This window comes from Bos grunniens, chromosome X, assembly GCF_055505025.1.
Source record: "Bos grunniens cultivar Pamir isolate PY7600 chromosome X, Bosgru_T2T1.0, whole genome shotgun sequence".
Classification (NCBI taxonomy): Eukaryota; Metazoa; Chordata; class Mammalia; order Artiodactyla; family Bovidae; genus Bos; species Bos grunniens.
Window position 1 is genome coordinate 64,523,574 of NC_141194.1, and position 25,558 is coordinate 64,549,131.

The 25,558-nt window shown below is 40.8% G+C and overlaps 1 protein-coding gene across 4 annotated transcripts in view; it reads left to right on the forward strand.

The window, feature by feature from the left end:
• NHSL2 (NHS like 2) overlaps positions 1-25,558 on the forward strand; it is a 302,976-nt gene that overhangs the window by 121,930 nt on the left and 155,488 nt on the right. For all 4 annotated transcript variants that reach the window (XM_086388887.1, XM_086388891.1, XM_086388885.1 and 1 more), the window contains exon 2: positions 10,682-10,750. In XM_086388887.1, coding sequence (XP_086245013.1) covers positions 10,682-10,750 — 69 coding nt within the window. The remainder of the gene's footprint in view (positions 1-10,681; positions 10,751-25,558) is intronic.

The window sequence follows — 25,558 nt, forward strand, 5'->3', positions numbered from 1 at the left end:
TATATTCCCTCATGCTGTTATTGGTGGTACTGACGTGTGGTGTGGGATGGGAAAACATGCAGAAATAATACATGTTTCATTGCGCAGCAGCAAACAGAAAGGAATGTGAGAATACTGTAGACTCCCACTGGGGCAGAAATCTGGTGTCATGTGTTGCTGAACAGCTGCAGGAAAATTTGTCTGGACCCTTGGAGGCAGAGAGGTGGGTTCACCAGACGTTGGTTCTGAGTAACTTTTGAGAGCAAAGAGGTTGTACAAGAAACAGACATGGCACATCTAGAAGCTTGACCTTGGAGCCTTCATCTGCTTTCTTTGCCACCCCATCCCCCTCCTGCTACCACCAGTTCCAGCTGTGGCAAGGAGACAAGGGGAGCAGAAGGCCTCAGCCCCAGGGTACCAGGTTCCTGTGGGCCTGATGTGCTCACGGGTCCTGCTTAGGGCCACCAGAATGCTCAGGGCAGCTGCGTGGGCTGTAGCTCTGGGACAGAGGGAGCCCCCTGGGCCTATCCTAAAGGAAACAAGAGAGAATAGGGGTGTGGTGGGAGAGGCAAGGCAAAGGACCCATATAGGGGCTTTTATCTTTCAGATTCTGTAGGAATTTATAAGACTATAAGAAACATAGAATCCATAACTTTGAACTCACCTAGAACCAGGTTCAAGCCCTCCTCTATTCCTACAAGGGTGGCCTTAAGCAGGTGATTAATCTCTCCAAACCCAGTTTACTTCTCTCTATATAGTGTGAAGAGTCATGAGGTGATGTTTGTATGGGGCCTGGCCCATATTTCAAGAGATGGGAGCCGTAAGTTTTCTAATGATGCAGCTGAACAATAAGCTATCATATTGATTATTATTTATTGTGGGCTTACTGTGGGTCAGACACTATTCTAAACCATTTCAATCCATTCTTTCTTTAATCTTTCAAAGAAAGATAAAATCCATTCTTTCTTTAATCTTTCAAAGAAAGATAAAGAAATTGATTTACAGAGAGGAAGAGTGACTCATTGAAGCTCATCCAGCCAGTAAACGACAGAACCAGCACATACAGCATGCAGAGCAGTTCCAGAGCCCACACTTCCAACCAAACCACCTGCCATGCATTCATCCCACTTCACACGTGAGGAAACTTGAGGCTCAGGAGGCACTAACCTCTGAGGCAGAGTTTAGGGCTTTAGATGTCTGGCTCTGCTATTTCACGTGCTGTATATCCTTGGGCAAGTCACTTAACCTCTCTGAGCTTCAGTTTCCTGATTTGGAAAATGTCCAAGACCAAAGCTTCTGGCAGCCTGTACAGTGAGCAGTATCCTGTGGGAGAAGGTGGAGGGGATGAAGCTCAGAATCTTCCAAAGACAGAGAATAAGAAGAAATGGATGTGACTGACCACGAAGTGGAGGCATGTCTGAAATGGAAACTTGCTAGAGTGAACGTGCCTGGCTCACACAACCCATTTAGCAGAGAGCCTACATGGGCTGGGTCGGCAGGAATATGACCAGCTCAACCAGCACCCACACAGTGAGCTGCAGTTGCTACCTAGGGGGCAGGCAGTGACCGTGAACCCAGGCTGAGCACTACAGCACATTCCCTGGCTCCTGCTCGTTTCCAGAGTGGCAAGGAGCAGCCAAGCTTTGTTCCAGGAGTGGGGAGGAGAGTGAAGAAAAGGAACAGAGTGCTGCCTCTGCTTTGGAAGTTATAAATAAATCCATCTGGAAGTGTTTGGGGGCTGTGGGAGCCTAAGGCTGGCCCCTGCAATTCAGGCCATGTGGCACATATTTCCATTCACACCAGACCTCCCCCAACCCCGCCCCAGTCCCAGGAGACTGTCTGATTGGCTTTGTCTGTTTTGGCCCAAGCTGGGTAGGAACCTCTCAGGCCTCAACTCTGCTTCCAGCCCCTGCCCCAATCCTTCTCTCCTCCCAGGCCAGCTCCAGCAAGATCATGTGTGAGAAAGTACTTTGAAAAGTTCACAAGCTATTCGAGTGCTCCTTGAATGAATGAATGAATGAATTTCAATTCATCATTTAACTATCAGTACATTCCACTCACTAGGAAGGGACCCCATGGTAGTTATGGAAGGTGATGCATTATTGACTTTTAGCCTCTATCGCAGGATCATCTTTATCCTACCCAACTAAGAGACAGGGGCAAAGGCACTGCACAAGTCTTGTTCATTTTTCTTTCCCCAGCACCAAGGGCAATGCTCAGTAGAGAACAAAATAGAATCCTTGCCTTCAACCGAGCTCATGGTCACAGTGTTTCTCAATGAGAGTACTACTGGCCCTTGGGGTGCGACAATTCTTTGCAGTATGGGACACTCGTGTGCACTGCAGGATGTTCAACATCATGACTTCTGGATTACTCAGCACCCCAGAGTCATTGTGACAATTAGAAATGCCTCTATGCATTTTCAAATATTTCCAGGGGCTGGGAGGACCCACCCCTAGCTGGGGGCCACCCCTGAAAGACTTGAGAGGACATGAGGGGAAGGAAGGCCATCCCCAAGGTGTGAACGTGTTGAATCTTCCAAGTCCACATGGAATTGGTGGTTTATAATTAGGAAATAAAATTTGTCCCAGAAAGGTGTAAAATAATCCTTCAGTGGCTGAATTAGGCCCCAGAAGCCCATAAGGTGGCTGAGGTCCATGGTTCTCCCGGACTGGCCTAGGGCTGAGGTACAGACACCGCAATGACTGTTTTGAACATGCTGATGAGATGATATTTTGAGAATGTTCAAAAATAGCCACTATCTGATCCTAGATGTAGGTTTGAAGTCAACCGCAAGATATATTTGGGATAAATCCACTTTGAAGTGGAAGTTCTGGTTGAGATCAGCATTTACTAAGATCATCAAAGGAGAAGGTATTGGGGAAGAGGTGAAGAGTGAATTCAGAACCAGAGGCCAAAGCTAGAAAAATAGGCCCTGGGGACATCACTGCCCCTTCATTTCCATTCCTAAGGTCAGCACCCTAGTTCAGGGCTTCCACTCATGCCAGGACCATTGTAGCAGGCTCCTAACTGGCCTCTGTTTTTCTTCTTGTCTCTCTGTTTTCCAGAATTATCTTCTTAAAACATGGCTTTCTTCGTGTCCCTTCTCAGCATTCACCAGGTCCAACCACCTCGGCCTTGTACCCTAACCCCCTGCAGTCCCGCTGCCCAGAAAGCTGGCTCTAGATTCTCCTTTATGACTTGTTGGTACTCATCTCCTAGACCTTAACTTCTGGCTACACAGAGCACTGACCAACCACACACTGACCTATCCTCAACGCCACCTCCTTCCCTGAAATACCCTTTGAACCTCTCTCCATTTTGAAAAGTAAATTCACGCTTCAAGGCCAAGTTCAAGTCTCCCCTCTTTTGTAAAGCTTTTCTTGACCCCTCAGAGGCAAAGAGACACTTTTGCATCTCTGTACTCCCCTCTCTGTCTCTTGATATACACCATGGGGCTTCTGTCTCTCCCACTAGACTGCGAGTTCCCTTAGGGCAGCAGCCATGTTTTGCTTTGTCATCCCATTACCCAGCCTAGTGTGAAGGGATGGGAAAGTGGGCTTTGGGATGAGCTGATAGGACAGTGCAAAGAGAAAATATGATGGTTGCCCCCAAGCCTGACCATGGGTCCAGTTGAGCCACTTTTTTTTTCATTTCAGAATAGAGAAAAAAATTTTTTGGTACTAAGGCTGCCTTACTCCACATAGGACTGTCTCTCTCTCTCTCTCTTTTAAATTTATATAGATGTAGTTAAGATAGTGGAGTAGAAGGATGTGCACTCATCTTCTCCTGTGAGAACTCCAAAATTGCAACTAGCTGCTGAACAACCATCAACAGGAGAATGTTGGATCCCACCATCAAAAGATACTCTGTGTCCAAGGGCAAAGGAGAAGCCTCAACAAGACATAAGGAGGGACAAAACTGTGTTTAGAATCCAACCTCATACCCTCCAGAGACGCTCAGAGGGTGCAAACAAAACCTTGTGTGCACCAGGACCCAGGGACCCCACAAGAGACTGAGACAGATCTGTCTTTGAGTGTTTGAGTGTCTCCTGCAGAGGCACGGGTCAGCAGTGTCCTGCCACAGGGACAGGGGCTCTGGCTGAAGCAGACCTGGGAGGTGTGGTGTGTGGCATAAGTCTTCTTGGAGGAGGTTGCCATTAGCCCCACCATAGACCTGCCAAGCAGATTCCCCACAAACTGCAGAACAATTATACCAAAGAAGTTCTCACACTGTTGCAAAACTACTAGGGCCCACAACAGATTTCCCAACCTGGGGATCTAGCAAAGGGACTGAGAACTCACAGGGAATTTGACTTTGAAGGCCAGTGGGGAATTTGATTATGGAACTTCCACAGGACTGGGGAAACAGACTCTTAGAGGGCACAAACAAAACCTTGTGTGCACTAGGAGCCAGGAGAAAGGAGCAGTGTCCCCACGAGACACTAAGCCAGACTTGCTTGTGAGTGTCCAGGAGTCTCCAGCGGAGGTGTGGGTTGACAGTGGCTAGCCGCAGGATCGGGGCACTGAATACAACAGTACTGGGAGCCACAGCATGCTGGCATAAGTCCTTTTGAAGGAGGTCACCATTACCGCCACTGCACCTGCCATAGTTTAGCCTCAGGCCAAAGTACTGGGAGGGAACACAGCCCCTCCCATCAGCAGAAAATTGGATTACTGAGCATGGCCCCACCCATCAGAGCAAGACCCAGATCCCCCTCAGTCAGTCTCTCCCATCAGGAAGCTTCCACAAGCCTCTTATCCTTATCCATCAGAGAGAAGACAGAATGAAAACCACAATCACAGAAAACTAACCAAACTGATCACATGGATCACAGACATGTCTAACTCAATGAAACTATGAGCTATGCTGTGTAGGGCCACCCAAGAACGATGGGTCATGGTGGAGAGTTCTGACAAAATGTGGTCCACTGGAGAAGGGAATGGCAAACCACTTCAGTATTTTTGCCTTGAGAACCCCATGAAGGCAAAAGATATGACACTAAAAGATGAAATCCCCAGATCAGTAGGTGCCCAGTATGCTACTGGAGAAGAGTGAAGAAATAGCTCCACAAGGAATGAAGAGGCTGAGCCAAAGCAGAAACAATGCCCAGTTGTGTATGTGTCTGGTGGTGAAAATAAAGTCTGATGCTGTAAAGAGCAATACTACATAGGAAGTTGGAATGTTAGGTCCACGAATCAAGTTAAATTGGAAGTGGTCAAACAGGAGATGGCAAGAATGAACATCAACATTTTAGGAATCAGTGAACTAAAATGGACAGGAATGGGTGAATTTAATTCAGATGAACATTATATCTACTACTGTGGGCAAGAATCCCTTAGAAGAAATAGAATAGCCATCATATTCAACAAAAGAGTACAAAATGCAGTACTTGGGTGCAGTCTCAAAAATGACAGAATGATGTTCGTTTCCAAGGCAAACCATTCACTATCACAGTAATCCAAGTCTATGCCCCAACCACTAATGCTGAAGAAGCTGAAGTTGAGCAGTTCTATGAAGCCCTACAAGACCTTCTAGAACTAACACCAAAAAAAGATGCCCTTTTCATCATAGGGGACTGGAATGCAAAAGTAGGAAGTAAAGAGATACCTGGAGTAACAGGCAAGTTTCCTCCTGGAGTACAAAATGAAGCAGGACAAAGACTAACAGAGTTTTGCCAAGAGAATGCACTGGTCATAGCAATCACCCTCTTCCAACAACATAAGAGATGACTCTACACATGGATATCACCAATACTGAAATCAGACTGATTATATTCTTTGCAGCCACAGATGGAGAGGCTCTATACAGTTAGCAAAAACAAGACCAGGACCTGACTGTGGCTCAGATCATGAACCTCTTATTGCCAAATTCAGACTTAAATTGCAGAAAGTAGGGAAAACTACTAGGCCATTCAGGTGTGACCTAAATCAAATCCCTTATGATTATACAGTGGAAGTGACATTCAAGGCATTAGATCCGATAGACAGACTGCCTGGAGAATTATGGGCCGAGGTTTGTAACATTGCACAGGAGGTGGTGTTCAAAACCATCCCCAAGAAAAAGAAATGAAAAAAAGGCAAAATGATTGTCTGAGGAGGCCTTACAAATAGCTGAGAAAAGAAGAGAAGTGAAAGGCAAAGAGAAAAGAAAAGGTATACCCATCTGAAAGCAGAGTGTCAAAGAATAGCAAGGAGAGATAAGAAAGCCTTCTTAAATGAACAATGAAAAGAAATAGAGGAAAACAATATAATGAGAAAGACTAAAGATCTCTTATGGAGAAGGCAATGGCAACCCACTCCAATACTCTTGCCTGGAGAATCCCATGGACAGAGGAGCCTGGTGGGCTACAGTCCATGGGGTCGAGAAGAGTCAGACACGACTAAGTGACTTCACTTTCACTTTTCACTTTCATGCATTGGAGAAGGAAAGGGCAACCACTCCAGTATTCTTGCTTGGACAATCCCAAGGACAGAGGAGCCTGGTGGGCTGCCGTCTATAGGGTCGCACAGAGTTGGACACGACTGATGTGACTTAGCAGCAGCAGCAGCAGAGATCTCTCAAAGAAAATTAGAGACATCAGTGGAACATTTCATGAAAAGATGAGCCCAATAAAAGACAGAAATGGTATGGACCTAACAGAAGCTGAAGATATTAAGAAGAGGTAACAAGAATACACAGAAGAGCTATACAAAAAAGATCTTAATGACCCAGATAACCACAATGATGTGATCACTCACCTAGAGCAAGAGATCCTGGAGTGTGAAGTCAAGTGGGCCTTAGGAAGCATCACTAGGAACAAAGCTAGTGGAGGTGATGGAATTCAAGTTGAGCTGTTTCAAATCCTAAAAGATGATGCTGTGAAAGGCCTGTACTCAAAATGCCAGCAAATATGGAAAACTCAGTAGTGGCCACAGGACTGGAAAAATGTCAGTTTTCATTCCAATCCCAAAGAAAGACAATGCCAAAGAATCTTCAAATCACTGCACAACTGCACTCATTTCACATGCTAGCAAAGTAATGCTCAAAATTCTCCAAGCTAGGCTTCAACAGTAAGTGAACCAAGAACTCCAAATGTTCAAGCAGGATTTAGAAGAGGCAGAGGAGCCAGAAATCAAATTGCCAATATCTGTTGGATCATTGAAAAAGCAAAAGAATTCCAGAAAAAAACATCTACTTCTGCTTCATTGACTATGCTAAAGCCTTTGACTGTGTGGATCATAATAAACTGTGGAAAATTCTTCAAGAGATGGGAAAACCAGACCACCTTACCTGCCTTCTGCGAAACCTGTATGCAGATCAAGAAGCAACAGTTAGAACGCACATGGAATAATGGACTGGTTCCAAATTAGGAAAGGAGTACATCAAGGTTTTATATTGCCATCCTGCTTATATGACTTCAATGCAGAGTACATGATGTGAAATTCTGGGCTAGATGAAGCACAAGCTGGAATCAAGATTGCCGGGAGAAATATCAATAACCTCAGATATGCAGATGACAACACCCTTTTGGCAGAAAGTGAAGAGGAACTAAAGAGCCTCTTGATGAAGGTGAAAGAGGAGAGTAAAAAAGCTGGCTTAAAACTCAACATACAAAAAACTAAGATCATGGCATCTGGTTCCATCACTTCATGGCAAATAGATGGGGAAACAATGGAAACAGTGATATACTTTATTTTCTTGGGCTCCAAAATCACTGTGGACTGTGACTGTAGCCACAAAATTAAAAGATGCTTGCTCCTTGGAAGAAAAGCTGTGACCAACTTAGACAGCATATTGAAAAGCAGAGACGTTCATTACTTTGCCGACAAAGGTCCATATAGTCAAAGCTATGGTTTTTCCAATAGTCTTGTATGATGTGAGAGTTGGATGATAAAGAAGGCTATGTGCTGAAGAATTGATGCTTTTGACCTGTGGTGTTGGAGACGACTCTTGAGAGTCTCTTGGACTGGAAGGAGATCAAACTAGTCAATCCTAAAGGAAATCAGTCCTGAATATTCATTGGAGGACTGGTGCTGAAGCTGAAGCTCCAATTCTTTAGCCACCTGATGCAAAGAGCTGACTCATTAGAAAAGACCCTGATGCTGGGAAAGATTGAAGGCAGGAGGAGAAGGGGATGACAGAGGATGAGATGGTTGGATGGCATCACCAACTCAATGGACATGAGTTTGAGTAAGCTCCAGGAGATGATGATGGACAGGGAAGCCATGGGTCGCAAAGAGTCAGACACGACTGAGTGACTGAACAACAACAAATTTTTAATTGAAGAATAACTGCTTTATAATATTGTGTTGGTTTCTGCCATACATCAACATGCATCAGCCATAACACACTTGAGCCACTTTTAACTACTGTCTCCATGAGCACTGTCTTTGAATGAGGGTTAGTGAAAGAAGTAAGGGAGAGAAGGAAAAAGATGGAGAGCCAAGGTGTCGGGCAGGCAGAGGGAGTTGAATGGAGAAGAGAGGAGAAACTGAAGTCATGAAAGAGAAGAGAGCCAAGGTCTGCACCATCAGCTTCCACACATAGGAATTCAAATAACCTAAAATAAAATAAGAAAAGATTTGGGATTCTAGAAATGAAAGCAGCTGCCTAGGCAGGTCAGTTGAATGTATAGTTAATTAATAGGCATTAGTGCCCTTCAGTGCCAAGCTGAGTATAGAACCCGTCCTGCTGTGATCAAATGCCAGCTGCCCAGGATGCCCATTTAACAAAGAGCCAAAAAAAAAAAAAACAGTATTGGCATGAAAGAGCCAGAGAATTCCTCAGATAGCTCTTCCTAAGGGCATCAGGGCCCACTGGTACTCCATAGTTACCCCCTACCACTGGCCCTGCTCTTGCCAAAGATAAGTGGACAAGAGAAAAAGAAAACATGTAGTGAACAGCTAGTATCCCAGAGGCCACATTGGATACATTTTATGCACACAAGCTCTTTTGATCCTTAATGTAACTCTGTGAGTTAGGTATCATCTATATTTTACAGATTAGAACGTTGAGGTCCTGGGAGGGTTAAGAATCTTACCTAAGGGTACACAACTTCAAAGTCCTGAATCTGAGATTCCAATGCAGGTCATCCCCTCCACGATTGGCAGCAGTTTTCTCCCTGGTCTTGCTGACTTTGGCTGTGGGGCTGATCTCTGGATTGATTTCTTTGAACATAAACAAAATACCATCAATTTTCCCTGGCTCTGGAATGAATCTTCAGAATCATGTGCTGTTTTCCAGCTTCCAGCTGGGTGTCTTTGCCGGGTGTTCATGAATATGAAGCAATAGGCCTTATCCTGAACATCAACAGCATGCATTCAAAAATACCAGGCTGCTTTTCTTCCCAGAAGACACTTCAAGCTGGGAGCTTTTAGCCTATGGAGCTGCGTTTTTTATTTTCTCTTCTTCCCAGTGATCTGCCAGTAATCTGGTTGGTAGCTGCTAGGCAAATTTTAAAATCCTTATCAAAATCATGGTACCTTTACTTGTTTAGTTTCCTCAGTCCCTACCCTGATATTAAGTCAATGTTACACATACTTTCCTAATAAAATGTTGATGATAAAGCAAGGTTTAAGTGTTTCAAGCTTTAAAACATCATGGTAACTTTGAGATATTGCCCTCACTGTTCTGACTATCCCTGGGACCCATCCCTATCAGCTCAATGGTTGATGGATGCCATCTGTCTGCTGCCAACCTGTGAGTGATGGTGGGCAGAGGACAGGAGGTAGGAACAGGACAGGTTTGACAATGTTTCCCAAAATTCTGATGTGACATGGTTAGGCCAACTCACAGAGGAGCCAGTGGAGGTAAAGAGGCTGGACCCAAATCAGGGGCCAAAATGGCATGCAGTGCAAACCCTATGGAGTTGTGGCTTTAAGGTAGGGTAGATTGGCTGGAAAGTCTGTGATGACAGTTTAATGGAATTGTTCTGGAGTCAGGTACACTCTGGGAATCTTTGGGGCTGTGCCTTTGGTATAAAGTTGTGTGTCCTGCACAAGTAGTAAGGGATTAGGATTATTGTGCTATATGCCGGGCCTTCTGAAATCTCATGGAATAACAGAATTTTCAGTAATATGCAATGACAAGCAGGCGACAAGTCTCTGATCTTGGGCTTGGGCTTTCGCTCTGGTCATTTTAATGAACAGGATTCTTCTGCATCACCTTCAAAATCTACTTGGAATCCAATCACTTTTTACCATCTTTGTTGCCTCCATCTAGTCCAAGCCATCATCCTCTCTTGACTGTCACTGATCTCCTTAATGATGCCATTAAAACATAGTCCGAGTCAATCTTTTGCTCAACAAACATCTTCTAATTGTTCCCCATCTCACTCATATTAAAAGCCAAAGACTTTAGAATAGCGTTCAAAGCCCTCAGAATCTGCTCTTCCCTTACCTCCCTGACATTATCTACTCCAAATCCCTCCATCACCTCCTTCATCCCAGCCACACTAGTCTCCTGATCATTCTTTATGCTTTCCAGGCACATTAATGTATTGTGCTTGCTTTTCCTTATACATGGAATGCTTTTCCCCAGCACATCAGTCAGGATGCTGGGAGAGAGCAGTTATGGGAACTGTGGAAAGTTGCTGTCTAAAGAGGGCCACCTGAGAGGAGCTGAGGTCTTTGGTGGAGGGATGCAGCCAACCTGTGATGAACCTGAACAGCGAGAGCTGATGACAAATCTCATTTTCTCTTTCCTTCTGATCTCCTTGCAGGTGCCTCCCATTGGTCAAACCTAACCCGAAGCCAGAGGGCGAGGGAGCCTGTCAATGCAGTCCATACAGGTCAGCCTACCAGGGCACAAAGCTGGGTGGAGAGGGGTGGACAAAATCTGAAGGGGAAAATTAAAAATGTCCACAACCTCTGGATATCTTTATAGCTGGCTCCCTCACTTCCTCCAGCTCTCCACTGAAATGTTACCTTCTCAGTGAAGACTTCTCTGGCCACCATTTCTTAAAATTTCAATCCCCAGCACTCAACACCTTACATCCTTCTTTCATGCTGTTGATACATTATTGTATAGCACTTAATACCACCTAACATATAATTTATTTATCTTGCCTATCATCTGCTCCCCCACTGGAATGGGAGCCTCATAAAGGCAGGGACTTTGTTTGATTCACTGCTATTATCACTGCCTAGAATAGTATATGGTAGGTGCTCAGTGAATATCTGGTCAATGAATGAATGCACTCTCAGAAGCCACCCGAGGGTGAGTCTGCTCTCAGCCAGGCACAGCTAGGGGTAGTTGTCCAATTGCTATTCATGCCTGCTGCTCTCAGTTTCCTTCAAAGAGTCTTGACTGCTGCCACATTTTCAAATCAGAGGGCGGGGGGAGGGGGGCGGGTCTTTGGTGCCCTCAGCATTGAAACTTGCATGACAGCTTTTCAACTAGAATCTTATGGAAACTGCTGTTTCACTGATTAGCATGGCTGAGCTTTGTGTGTTTCTAAGTCGTCAGCAGCAATGGGTAGGTTCACAGTCATGGGGACATTGGCCCTTCCAGGTGGTACTTCCATACATCAGTGGTAGCGCTAGTGGGCCTGATTACAAGTAAGGTGGACCTAGGAGGCACTTCCTTGAGGCTCAAGGGCAGGGGGATATGAGCTGGGCCCTCTGGCCATACTGGTGGTGAAATATGGGTAGGTCAGATCAGGACAAGCAAAACAGGTTTGAGTTCCTAGTACACTGTTGCTGTGTCCAGGATAATGTTTTTACTATACAAGTGGCATATGAAGATATTTTCATTGTAAAAAAAAAAAAATGAAACAATCTAGCTACAGTTAAAACTCTTTTCCTTTCCCAGCTCTGCTCCCCAGAGGTAACAACCACTGTTATCAGGGAAGAGTACTCTCTTCCAAGTCTTTTTCTATGTATACATAGTTTGGTTGTGTGTGGGTATTTAAAAATAAATAGTATTACACTGTATACACTGATCTTTAACTTGCTTTATTTCACTTAACAATGTATCTTAGAAACCTTACCATGTCAGGACGCATGGATCTAATTCATTTTTTTTAATTAATTAAACTTTTTATTTTGATGTAATTGTAGATTCACATGTCGCTTAGAAATAATAGAGAGATCTCATATACCCGTCACCCAGTTTTCCTCAATGGCAACCTCTTACAAAACTGTAGTACAGTATCACCTGCAGGATAGTAACAGTCAAGATACAGAAAATTTTCATCACCACAAGGATCCTTCAAGTTGCCCTTTCATAGCTACCCCCAATTTTTATCCCACCCTTCACCTCCTCCTTAACCCCTGACAACCACCAATCTACTCTCTATTTCTAAACTTAAGTCTTATCAATAATGGTATGTAAATAAAATCATCCAGAATGTAACCTTTAGGAATTGTTTAGTTTTTCAGTCAATATAATTATCTGGAGATTTATCCAGGTTATTGTATGTATCGATATCCTGTTTCTTTTAATTGCTGGGTAATTTTCCATGGCTTGGATGTAGAGAAATAGTTTATCCACTTGCCTGTTGAAGGACATGTGGATTATTTCCAGTTTGGGGCTATTACAAATGAAGCTGCTGTGAACAATCATGTAACAGGATTTTATGTGAAGAGAAGTTTTCATTTCTCTGGATAAATGTCCAAGAGTGCAATTGCTGGGTCATATGGTTCAAGAGTTGCAAGTTTAGCTTTTAAAGAAACTTGCCAAACTGTTTTATAGAACGGCCATACTATTTTACATTCCCATCAGCAATATATGAATGATCCAGTTTCTTGGCATCTTCTCAAACATTTGGTGTGGTCATTTTTTTTTTAAAGTTAGTCATTCTGATAGATATGTAGTGGTATCTTATGGTGGTTTTAATTTTCATATCCCTAATGGCAAGTGATAAAACATCTTTTCATGTGCTTATTTGCCATCCATATATCCTTTTCAATGAAATTATCTGTTCGCATCATGGTTTGATTGTCATATACAAAATCTAGCCTATATGCCTAGCTCTAGATTCCAACTGGAGAAGGCAATGGCACCCCACTCCAGCACTCTTGCCTGGAAAATCCCATGGGCGGAGGAGCCTGGTGGGCTTCAATCCATGGGGTCGCTAAGAGTCGGACACGACTGAGGACTTCACTTCCACTTTTCACTTTCATGCATTGGAGAAGGAAATGGCAACCCACTCCAGTGTTCTTGCCTGGGGAATCCCAGGGACAGGGGAGCCTGGTGGGCTGACATCTCTGGGGTCGCACAGAGTCAGACACGACTGAAGTGACTTAGCAGCAGCGGATTCCAAATGTTTTCTTTTCTCTAAACATTTTATAGTTTTACATTTTTCATTCAAGTTCATGATGCATTTTCCAGCTTTACTGAGATATAATTGGCATATAATATGGTGTAAGTTTAAGGTGTACAACATGATGATTTGATGCACATATAAATATATATATACATATATATATATATATTTCAAAGTAATTACCAAAATAAGGTTAGTTTGGTTTGAAGGGGGGTTGTTTGTTTGTTTGTTATTTTGTTATTTTGGCTTCACTGGGTCTTTGTTGTGGCACAGGGGCTTCCAGTCGTACCACACAGACTTCTCTTGTTGTGACACAAGGGCTTCTCATCGTGGTGCAGGACTTCTCTAGCTGTGGCGCATAGGCTTCTCCTATTGTGGAGCATGGACTCTAGAACACATGGGCTCAGCAGCGGTGGTATGTGGGCTTCTGTAGTTGCAGTGCAAGGGCTCTTCACTTGTAGTACAAGGACTTAGTTGACCTGTGGCATTTGGGATCTTAGTTCCCCAACCAGGGATGGAGCCCACATCCCCTGCGTTGAAAGGCATATTCTTAACCACTCGACCAGCAGGTAATTCCCAAGGTTAGTTTGTAATGCACTTTAAGTTGATTTATTTTTTTGATAGGAATTGCACCAAACCTGTATATAAATATGGGGAGACTTGACATCTTTACTGGTGAAGGAAATGGCAACCCACTTCAGTATTCTTGCCTAGAAAATTTCAATTGACAAAGGAGCCTGGTGGGCTATGGTCCATGGGGTCCCAAAGAGTCAAACATGACTGAGCGACTGAGCACACATGCATGACGTCCATTACTATGTTGAGTCTTCTCATTCATGAACACAGTATATTTCTCAATTTATTTAGGTCTTCTTTGAATTCTTTCATCATCATTTTGTAGTTTTGAGTGTACAATTACTATCAAGTTTTGTTATATCTTACACTTAAGCATTTTATTTTGAGAAATTGTACATGTTATTATACTTTTAAATTTTGGCATCCATTTGTTCATTGCTGGTATACAGAAATATGATTTATTTCCATGTGCTTATCTTGTATCCTGCAACCTTGCCAAACTTAACTTATTAGTTCTAGGAACTGTTTTGTGGTTTGTTGGAATTTTCTTCATACATTATCAGGTTATCTCCAAATAGGGACAGTTTTATTTCTTCCTTTTCAATCTGTATGCATGTTATTTCCTCTTCTTGCCTGATTATACTGGCTAGAACTTTCAGCAGTGTGTGAGGGCAGACATTCTTGCCTTGTTCACAATCTGAGGAGAAAAGCATTCAGTCTTTCACCATTGAGTGTTAGCTGTGTTTTGTGGCTGCTCTTTTTCAAGTTGAGAAAATTCCTTTCTTTTCTTATTTCTGAGGGTGTTGTTTTTTCTTTTTTATTATAATTGGTGTTGGATTTTTGTGAAGTGTCTTTTCTGCATTGATTTACATAATCATGTGATTGTTCTTCTTTAGTCTATTAATATTGTGTATTGCATTGATTTATTTTCAGATATTGAAACCATCTTGCATCTCTGGAATAGCCTTCACTTGATAATGGTGTATAATTCTTATTACTGAATTCTATTTACTAATGTTGTGTTTAGGAGTTTTACTTTTATTTTCATGAGAGATGTTGGTCTGTAGTTTTCATTTTTGTTGTGTAATTGTCATCTGGTTTTGGTATCAAGATAATATAAGCTTCATAAAATTATTTGGGAAGTATTTTCTCCTCTTCTAAAATTGATCAGTCAATTTTACTGATCTTTGTTTCACTGATTTATCTAATTGTTTTCTGGAAGAGATTGTATAGAATTGGTGTTAATTCTTTAAAGATTTGGTAGAATTCTCCAGTGCAACCATAGGACCTGGGTATTTCTGTTCTGGGAGTTTTAAAATTATGAACTCAATTTTCTTAATAATAGTGATAGGGCTATTCCAATCATCTATTTCTATTGAGTGCATTTGGGGCATTTGTGTTTTTTAAGGAATTGGTAAGTTTCATCAAAATTGTCAAAGTGTGTAGAGTTGTCCTTAGTATTTATTCCTTTTGATGTCAAAGTGATGGATACTCATTTTGTTCCCGATATTAACAACATGCGTTTTCTCTTTTTCCCCCTCCCTTTGTCTTACTGGAGTTTGTCAATTTTACTGATCTTTGTTTCACTGATTTATCTAATTGTTTTCCTGTTTTCAATTTTATTGATTTCTGCTCTTAATTTCCTTTCTTCTGGGTTTATCTTGCTCTTCTTTTTCTAGTTTCTTGAGGTAGGAACATAGATTATTGATTTGAGGCTTTTTCTCTTTTCTATAAATTTCCCTTTAAACACTGTTTTAATTGCATACCACAAATTTTCCTATGTTGTATTTTCATTCTGTGTAATGTATTTTTAAAATTCCTCTTGAGATTTCATCTTTGACCCATGGATTATTTAGAAGTGTGCTGTTTGGTTTCCAAGTGTTTAGATATTTTCCTGTTATCTTTCTGTTATTATTGATTTATAGTTTGATTCCATTGTGGTCACAGAATACATTTCATTTTACTTCAATTGTTTTTTAATTGGTTAAGGCTTGTTTTATGGCACAGGATATGGTGTAACATAGCTTCTTCCATGGGCACTTGAAAATAATGTCTAGTCTTCTTTGTTGGATGGAGTGTTCTATAAATGTCAAATTAGAAACCATTTGTTGAGGGAATTGTTGAGTTTTTCTGTATCCTTGCTGATTTTCTGTCTAGTAGGTCCATCCCAGCTCCCCACTCAGCCTTCTTTGACATCACCCCAGTAGGGAGGTTACACCTGATTACAGTTTAAGAAGGGTGAAAGTCTGTATTTTCAACCCTTTCTTTGCAGGTGGGTTTGAGAATGGGCCACATTTTTTTCCTGTGATGTTTGACTGGAACAGAGGAGTTATTGTCTAAAATCTTCTGTGTGGCTAGTCTACCTCCTTTTCTGGTCCTTGGGTTAGAGAGACAGCCTTGCTTTGGTTTTTTGTCTGTCCCCATTGGTGTTTCCATGTTGCAAGCTTTTTGAGCTCTAACTCTGGGATACATGAGACAAAACAAATCCAGGGAACTTACCACCATGTCATTCCTCAAGTCTTGAGGTCTCTCTGGTGTTCCTTCTCTCTCCACCTTTCAGAGTCTTTTTGTATCTGTTTTATTTATAATGTTCAGGAGTTTCAGTTGTACTTAGGTTATTTCTAATTTATTTATTTTTTATTGAAGGATAATTGCTTTACAGAATTTTGTTCTTTTCTGTCAAACCTCAGCATGAATCAGCCATAGGTATACATATATCCCCTCCCTTTTGAACTTCGCTCCCATCTCCCTCCCCACCCCACCCTCTAGGTTGATACAGAGCCCTGTTTGAGTTTCCTGAGCCATACAACAAATTCCTGTTGGCTAACTACTTTACATATGGTAATGTAGGTTTCCATGTTACTCTCTCCACGCATCTCACCCTCTCCTCCCCTCTCCCCATGTCCACAAGTCTATTCTCTATGTCTGTTTCTCCACTGCTGTGCTGTAAGTAAATTCTTCAGTACCATTTTTCTAGATTCCGTATATATGCATTAGTATACAATATTTATCTTTCTCTTTTTGACTTACTTCACTCTGTGTAATAGGTTCTAGGTTCATCCACTTCATATTTTAAATGCATCCCTTTTATGGCAGAGTAATATTCCATTGTGCATATGTACCACAACTTTTTTATCCACTCATCTGTCAATAGATGTCTAGGTTGCTTCCATATTCTAGCTATTTTAAACAGTGCTGCAATGAACAATGCGATATATGTGTCTTTTCCAATTTTGGTTTCCTCAGGGTATATGCCTAGGAGTGAGATTGCTGGGTCATATGGTGGTTTTATTCCTAGTTTTTTAAGGAGTCTCCATACCATCTTCCATAGTGGCTGTATCAATTTACATTCCAACCAACAGTGCAAGAGGGTCCCTTTTCTCCACACCCTCTCCAGCATTTATTCTTTGTAGACTTTTTGATGAGGGCCATTCTGACTGGTGTGAGGTGATATCTCATTGTAGTTCTGATTTGCACTTCTCTAATGATGAGCAGTATTGAACATCTTTTCATTTGTTTGTTAGCCATGTGTATGTCTTCTTTGGAGAAATGTCTGTTTAGGTCTTTTCCCCACTTTTTGATTGGGTTCTTTGTTTATCTCCTATTGAGTTGTATGAGCAGCTTGTATATTTTGGAAATTAATCCTTTGTCAGTTGTTTCATTTGCTATTATTTTCTCCCATTCTGAGGGTTGTCTTTTCACCTTGCTTAGAGTCTCCTTTGCTGTGCAAAAGCTTTTAAGTTTAATCAGGTCCCACTTGTTTACTTTTGTTTTTACTTCCATTCCTCTAGGAGGTGGGTCACAGAGGATCTCGCTTTATGTCATCGAGTGTTCTGCCTATGTTTTCCTCTAAGAGTTTTATAGTGTCTGGTCTTACATTTAGGTCTTCAATCCATTTTGAGTTTATCTTTGTGTATGGTGTTAGGAAGTGTTCTAATTTCATTCTTTTGCATGAAGCTGTCCAGTTTTCCCAGCACCATTTACTAAAGAGGCTGTCATTGCCCCATTATATATATTCTTTCCTCCTTTGTCAAAAATAAGATATCCAAGGGTCCTTGGGTTTATTTCTGGGCTTTCTATCTTGATCCATTGGTCTATATTTCTGTTTTTGTGCCAGTACCATACTGTCTTGATGACTGTAGCTTTGTAGTATAATCTGAAGTATAATTTGAAGTACAATCTGTAGTATAATCTGTAGTATAATCCAGCTCCATTCTTCTTTCTCAGGACTGCTTTGGCTATTTGGGATCTTTTGTGTTTCCATATGAATTGTGAAACTTTCTATTCTAGTTCTATGAAAAATGCCATTGGTAATTTCATAGGGATTACATTGAATCTATAGATTGTGTTTGATAGTATAGTCATTTTGACAATATTGAGTCTTCCTACCCAGGAAAATGGAATATCTCTCCATCTGTTTATGTCATTTTTGATTTCTTTCATCAGTGTCTTATAATTTTCTGTGTACAGTTATTTTGTCTCCTTAGGTAGGTTTATTCCTAGATATTTAATTCATTCTGTTGTGATGGTGAATGGGATTAATTCCTTAATTTCTCTTTTGATTTTTCATTGTTAGTATATAGGAATGCAAATGATTTCTGTGTATTGATTTTGTATCCTGCAACTTTGCTAAATTCACTGATTAGCTCTAGTAATTTTCTGATACTATCTTTAGGGTTTTCTATGTACAGTAGCATGTCATCTGCAAACAGTGAGAGCTTTACTTCTTCTTTTCCAATCTGGATTCCTTTTATTTCTTTTTCTTCTCTGACTGCTGAAGCTAGGACATCCAGAACTATGTTGAATAATAGAGGTGAAAGTGGATACCCTCGTCTTTTTCCTGATTAGGGGCAACGCTTTCAGTTTTTCACCATTGAGAATAATGTTTGCTATAGGCTTATCTTTATGGCCTTTACTATGTTGAGATTGGTTCCTTCTATGCCCATTTTTTTGAAGAATTTTAATCATAAATGGGTGCTGAATTTTGTCAAAGGCTTTTTCTGCAACTATTGAGATTATCATATGGTTTTTATCTTTCAATTTCTTCATATGATGTATCACAAATTGAAGAATTCTTGCATTCCTGGAATAAACCCAACTTGATCATGGTGTATGGGCTTTTAGATGTGTTGCTGAATTCTGTTTGCTAAAATTTTGTTGAGGATTTTTGAATCTTTGTTCATCAGTGTTATTGGCCTGTAGTTTTCTTTTTTTGTGTTGCCCTTTTCTGGTTTTGGTATCAGGGTGGTGGTGGCCTCATAGAATGTGTTTGGAAGTGTTCCTTCCTCTGCAAGTTTTTGAAAGAGTTTTAGAAGGATAGGCATTAGCTCCTCTCTAAGTGTTTGATAGAATTCTCCTGTGAAGCCATCTGGTCCTGGGCTTTTGTTTTTTGGGAGATTTTTGATCACAGCTTCAATTTCAGTGCTTGTAATTGGGTTGTTCATAATTTCTATTTCTTCCTGGTTCAGTCTTGTAAGATTGAACTTTTCTAAGAATCTGTCCTTTCTTCCAGGTTATCCATTTTATTGCCATATAGTTGTTCATCCTTTGTATTTCTTCATTGTCTGTTGTAACCTCTCCTTTTTCATTTCTAATTGTGTTGATATGACTCTTCTCTCTTTTGTTCTTGATGAGTCTGGCTAAAGGCTTGTCAATTTTGTTTATCTTCTCAAGAACCAGCTTTCTGTTTTATCAATCTTTACTATTGTTTCTTTCATTTCTTTTTCATTTCTTTCTGCTTGGAGCTTTATGATTTCTTTCCTTCTACTAATTTTGGGTTTTCTGTTCCTCTTTTTCCAGTTGGTTAAGGTGTAAAGTTAGGTTGTCTATTCGATGTTTTTCTTGTTTCTTGTGGTAGGATGGTATTGCTATAAACTTGCGTCTTAGAACTGCTTTTGCTGCATCCCATAGGTTTTGAGTTGTGTTTTCATTGTCATTTGTTTCTAGAAATATTTTTATTTCCCTTTTGATTTCTTCAGTAACCTCTTGGTTATTTAGAAATGTGTTGTTTTAATCTCCATATGTTTGTGTTTCTTACAGTTTTTTTCTTGTAATTGATATCTAGTCTGATAGCGTTGTGGTCAGAGAAGATGCTTGATACGATTTCAATTTTCTTAAATTTACTGAGGTTTGATTTGTGACCCAGAATGTGGTCTATCTTGGAGAATGTTCCATGTGCACTTGAGAAGAAGGTGTATTCTTCTGCATTTGTATGAAATGTCCTGTAAGTATCAATGAGATCCATCTCATCTAACATATCATTTAAGACTTGTGTTTCCTTATTAATTTTCTCTTTTGATATTCTGTCCCTTGGTGTGAGTCGGGTGTTAAAGTTTCCTACTATTATTGTGTTACTGCCAATCTCTCCTTTTATGTTTGTTAGTGTTTGTCTTATGTACTGAGGTGCTCCTATGTTGGGTGCATCAGTTCAGTTCAGTTGCTCAGTTGTGTCTGACTCCTTGTGACCCCATGAATCGCAGCACTCCAGGCCTCCCTGTCCATGACCAACTCCTGGAGTTCACTCAAACTCATGTCCACCAAGTCGGTGATGCCATCCAGCCATCTCATCCTCTGTCGTCCCCTTCTCCTCCTGCCCCCAATCCCTCCCAGTATCAGGGTCTTTTCCAATGAGTCAGCTCTTTGCATGAAGTGGCCAAAGTATTGGAGTTTCAGCTTTAGAATCAGTCCTTCCAATGAACACCCAGGACTGATCTCCTTTAGAATGGACTGGTTGGATCTCCTTGCAGTCCAAGGGACTCTCAAGAGTCTTCTCCAACACCACAGTTCAAAAGCATCAATTCTTCGGCACTCAGCTTTCTTCACAGTCCAACTCTCACATCCATACATGACCACTGGAAAAACCATAGCCTTGACTAGACGGATCTTATTTGGCAAAGTAATGTCTCTGCTTTTGAATATGCTATCTAGGTTGGTCATAACTTTCCTTCCAAGGAGTAAGCGTCTTTTAATTTCATGGCTGCAATCACCATCTGCAGTGATTTTGGAGCCCAGAAAAATAAAGTCTGACACTGTTTCCACTGTTTCCCCATCTATTTCCCATGAAGTGACGGGACCAGATGCCATGATCTTAGTTTTCTGAATGTTGAGCTTTAAGCCAACTTTTTCACTCTCCACTTTCACTTTCATCAAGAGGCTCTTTAGTTCCTGTTCACTTTCTGCGATAAGGGTGGTGTCATCTGTATCTCTGAGGTTATTGATAATTCTCCTGGCAATCTTGATTCCAGCTTGTGCTTCTTCCAGTCCAGCGTTTCTCATGATGTACTCTGCATAAAAGTTAAATAAGCAGGGTGACAATATACAGCCTTGACATACTCCTTTTCCTATTTGGAACCAGTAAGTTGTTCAATGTCCAGTTCTAACTGTTGCTTCCTGACCTGCATACAGGTTTCTCAAGAGGTAGGTCAGGTGGTCTGGTATTCCCATCTCTTTCAGAATTTCCCACAGTTTATTGTGATCCACACAGTCAAAGGCTTTGGCATAGATATTTACAACTGTTATGTCTTCCTCTTGGATTGATCCCTTCCTTGATCATTATGTACTGTCCTTCCTTATCTCTTGTAATCTTCTTTACAGTCTATTTTATCTGAGATGAGGATTGCTACTCCAGCTTTCTTTTGCTTCCCATTTGCGTGGAATATATCTTTCCATCCTCTAACTTTCAGTCTATATCTGTCTTTAGGTCTGAAGTGTGTTTCCTGTAGTCAGCATATAAATGGGTCTTGTTTTTGTATCCATTCAGCCAGTCTGTGTCTTTTGGTTAGAGCGTTTAATCTGTTTACATGTAAAGTAATTATTGATATATATGTTCCTATTGCCATTTTCTTAATTGTTTGCAGTTGATTTTATAGATCTTTTTACTTCTCTCTTATTTCTTGACTCTATAAGTCCCTTTAATATTTGTTGTAAAGCTGGTTTGGTGGTACTGAATTCTCTTAACTTTTGCTTGTCTGAAAAGCTTTTTATTTCTCTGTTAATTTTGAATGAGATCCATGCTGGGTACAGTAATCTTGGTTGTAGATTTTTCCTTTTCAGTACTTTAAATATATCCTGTCATTCCCTTCTTGCCTGCAGAGTTTCTGCTGAAAGATCAGCTGTTAAACATATGGGGTTTCCCTTGTATGTTACTTGTTGCTTTCCCCTTGCTGCTTTTAGTATTCTTTCTTTATGTTCAGTCTTTAAGTTAGTTTGATTAATATATGTCTTGGCATGTTTCTCCCTGGGTTTATCCTGTATGGGACTCTTTGTGCCTCTTGGACTTGACTGACCATTTCCTTTTCCATGTTGGGGAAATTTTCAACTATTATCTCTTCAAAAATTTTCTCATACCCTTTCTTTTTCTCTTCTTCTTCTGGAACCCCTATAATTTGAATGTTGGTGCATTTGACATGGTCCCAGAAGTCTCTGAGACTGTCCTCAGCTCTTTTCATTGTTTTTACTTTATTCTGCTCTTCAGAAGTTATTTCCACCATTTTATCTTCCAGCTCACTGATTTGTTCTTCTGCTTCAGATATTCTGCTATTGATTCCTTCTAGAGTATTTTTAATTTCAGTAATTGTGTTCTTTGTCTCTGTATGTTTATTCTTTAATTCTTCTGTCTTTGGTAACTGATTCTTGCATTTTCTCCATTTTCTTTTCAAGGTTTTTGATCATCTTTATTATCATTATTCTGAATTCTTTTTCAGGGAATTTGCCTATTTCCTTTTCATTTATTTGGACTTCTGTGTTTCTAATTTGTTCCTTCTTTTATGTAGTATTTCTCTGCATTTTCATAATTTTTTTAAACTTATTGTGTTTGAGGTCTCCTTTTCTGAGGCTTCAAAGTTGAATTCTTTCTTCCTTTTGTTTTCTGCCCTCCTAAGATTGGTCCAGTGGTTTGTGTGAGCTTCATATAGAGTGAGATTTGTGCTGAGTTTTTGTTTGTTTGTTTGTTTTTCTTTTGATGGGCAAGGCTGAGTGAGGTGGTAATCCTGTCTGCTGATGATTGGGTTTGTATTTTTGTTTTGTTTGTTGTTTAGATGAGGTGTCTTGCACAGGGTGCTACTGGTGGTTGGGTGTCCCCAGGTCTTATATTCAAGTGGTTTTTTTGTGTGTGAATTCTCATTATTTGATATGCCCTAGGGTTAGTTCTCTGATAGTCTAGGGTGTTGGAATCAGTGCTCCTACTCCAAAGGCTCAGGGCTTGATCTCGGATCAGAAGCGAAGATTCGTTCAGGCACTTAGAGGGCTCCCTTGCCTGGGGTCCTTCTCTGTTGTTCAGCATGTTAGGCATATAGAAGAGTCCCCCTGGCTGGGGTCCTACTCTGTAGATTGGCTTGTCAGGCACTTAAAGGGGCACCTTGGGTGGGATCCTACTCTGTAGTTCACTGTGTCAGGCATTTGATGGGCCAGCCTCTATTGTTCAGCTGCCATGCTGGCATGTGGGGAGAGAGAGACTATGGTGATAGCTCCATCCCATACGCGTGACTCAGCAGTATCGCCTTGCTTCCATGGCTGCCTGGCTTTCCTTCACAGGAATTTCGCACCACAGTCTCCTCCCTCACATCCCCTCGATCCATCTCTCAGCAGTCAGCCACAGGCCTAGCCCTAGGATTGCTCCACAATCCCTAAATTCCAGCTTCTAGCCACTGCACCTTCCAGGGGACCAGCATTTCTGTCCGGGGTATGTATGGCTGCAGCAAGGACTGTTTGATTCTCATTCCCTTTAGGCTGCCACAGATCAGCTGTTTCACTCCTAGCCTTAAATGTTTCTCCTCTGACTCAGTCAATTGCCCCGGTGTGGGGATCGGACCCTTGCTTCAGTTCCCCCACCCACTGAGGGCAGGTCCAGTCCTACTAACACTCCTGTTTTCCCCGCTAGTTCCTTTCTCCTACCGAGTTTTGTGTGGTTCTATATATTCTTTTCCACTGGTCAGGTACTCCTGTCCATTCTTAGTTGGTGTTTTGCATGCACTTCTGTGTCCGAAGGTGTATTCCTGATGTATCCATGGAGAGAAATGTACTCCATGTCCACCTACTCCTCTGCCAGCTTGTTGCAGTCCTGTACTTAGTTTTTAGTTTTATTTAGTGGAAGGAACAGGGAAAAAAGTTTATCTACTCCATCTTCCCAGAAGCAGAGGTCCTAACTTATTCTTTTAAAATATAACATAATTTTGCAGAATATGACATTTATAAGAGTCTATTTAATTATTTACCCATTTGATGAACTCAGGTTGTTTCTAAATTTTGATGGCTGATATTTCAATAAGCATTCATTCAGTAAACATGTGTATATATGTGCAATAGCTTGTGGAGGATAGATGTGAAGAAGTAGAGTTGCTAAGTGATAGAGGGTGTGCATTTTACATACTAATAGGTGTTATCAAATCCCTGCTTTTGATGCCTATACTCCACCCAGCAGTGTATAAGAGTATCAGTTTTGCTCACCTCTGTGCCAGCACTTGACAGAATCAAACTTTTAGTTACCATTGTAACAAGTGAAAGACGGTATCTGATAGCTCTTTTCATTTGCCTTTCCTTGACTACTAGAGGTTGTGCATTTTCCCAAATGTCGAATGGCCATTTGTAACTCTCCTTTGGAATTAATTGACTGACCATATACTTTGCTGTATATCTTTTGAGCTGTCTGCCTTTTTATTGATTTATGGAAAGTATATATATTTTTATATAATATATGTAGCAATACTATTTTTCTGAGTTTATCATTTGTTTTTTAATTTTATTGATGATGTCTCTCATCTAAGAATTTTTTTTAATTTACTTATTTTTAATTGAAGGATAATTGCTTTACAGTATTGTGCTGGTTTCTACCAAACATCAACAAGAATCAGCCATAGGTTTACCTATATCCCCTCCCTCTTGAACATCCCTCCCACCTCCTTCCCCATCCCACCCCTCTAGGTTGTTACTGAGCCATGGTTTGAGTTCCCTAAGTCATACAGCAAATTCCCATTGGCTATCTTGATGTAGATTCAAATTAATTGAGTGTTCCTCCTAAGATCAGGAAGAAGACAAGGGTGTCCACTTTCACCACTGTTATTAAACATATTTCTGGAAGTCCTAGCTACAGCAATCAGAGAAGAAAGAGAAATAAAAGGAATACAGATTGGAAAAGAAGAAGTAAAGCTCTCACTGTTTGCAGATGACATGATACTATACATAGAAAACACTAAGGACAGTATCAGAAAATTACTAGAGCTAATCAGTGAATTTAGCAAAGTTTCAGGATGCAAAATCAATACGCAGAAATCACTTGCATTCCTATATACTAACAATGAAAAATCAGAAAGAGATATTAGAGAATAAATCTCATTCACCATTGCAACCAAAAGAATAAAATATCTAGCAATAAACTTACCTAAGGTGACAAAAGAACTGTATACAGAAAAGTATAAGACACTGATAAAAGAAATCAAAGATGACATAAACAGATGGAGAGATATTCCATTTTCCTGGGTAGGAAGAATCCATATTGTGAAAATGATGATACTACCAAATGCAATCTACAGATTCAATGTAATCCCTATGAAATTACCAATGGCATTTTTCACAGAACTAGAACAAAAAATTTCACAATTCATATGGAAACACAAAAGATTCCAAACAGCCAAAGCAGTCTTCATAAAGAAGAATGGAGCTACAGGAATCAAGCTTTCTGACTTCAGATTATACTACAAAGCTACAGTCATCAAGACAGTATGGTACTGGCATAAAAACAGAAATATAGACCAATGGAAC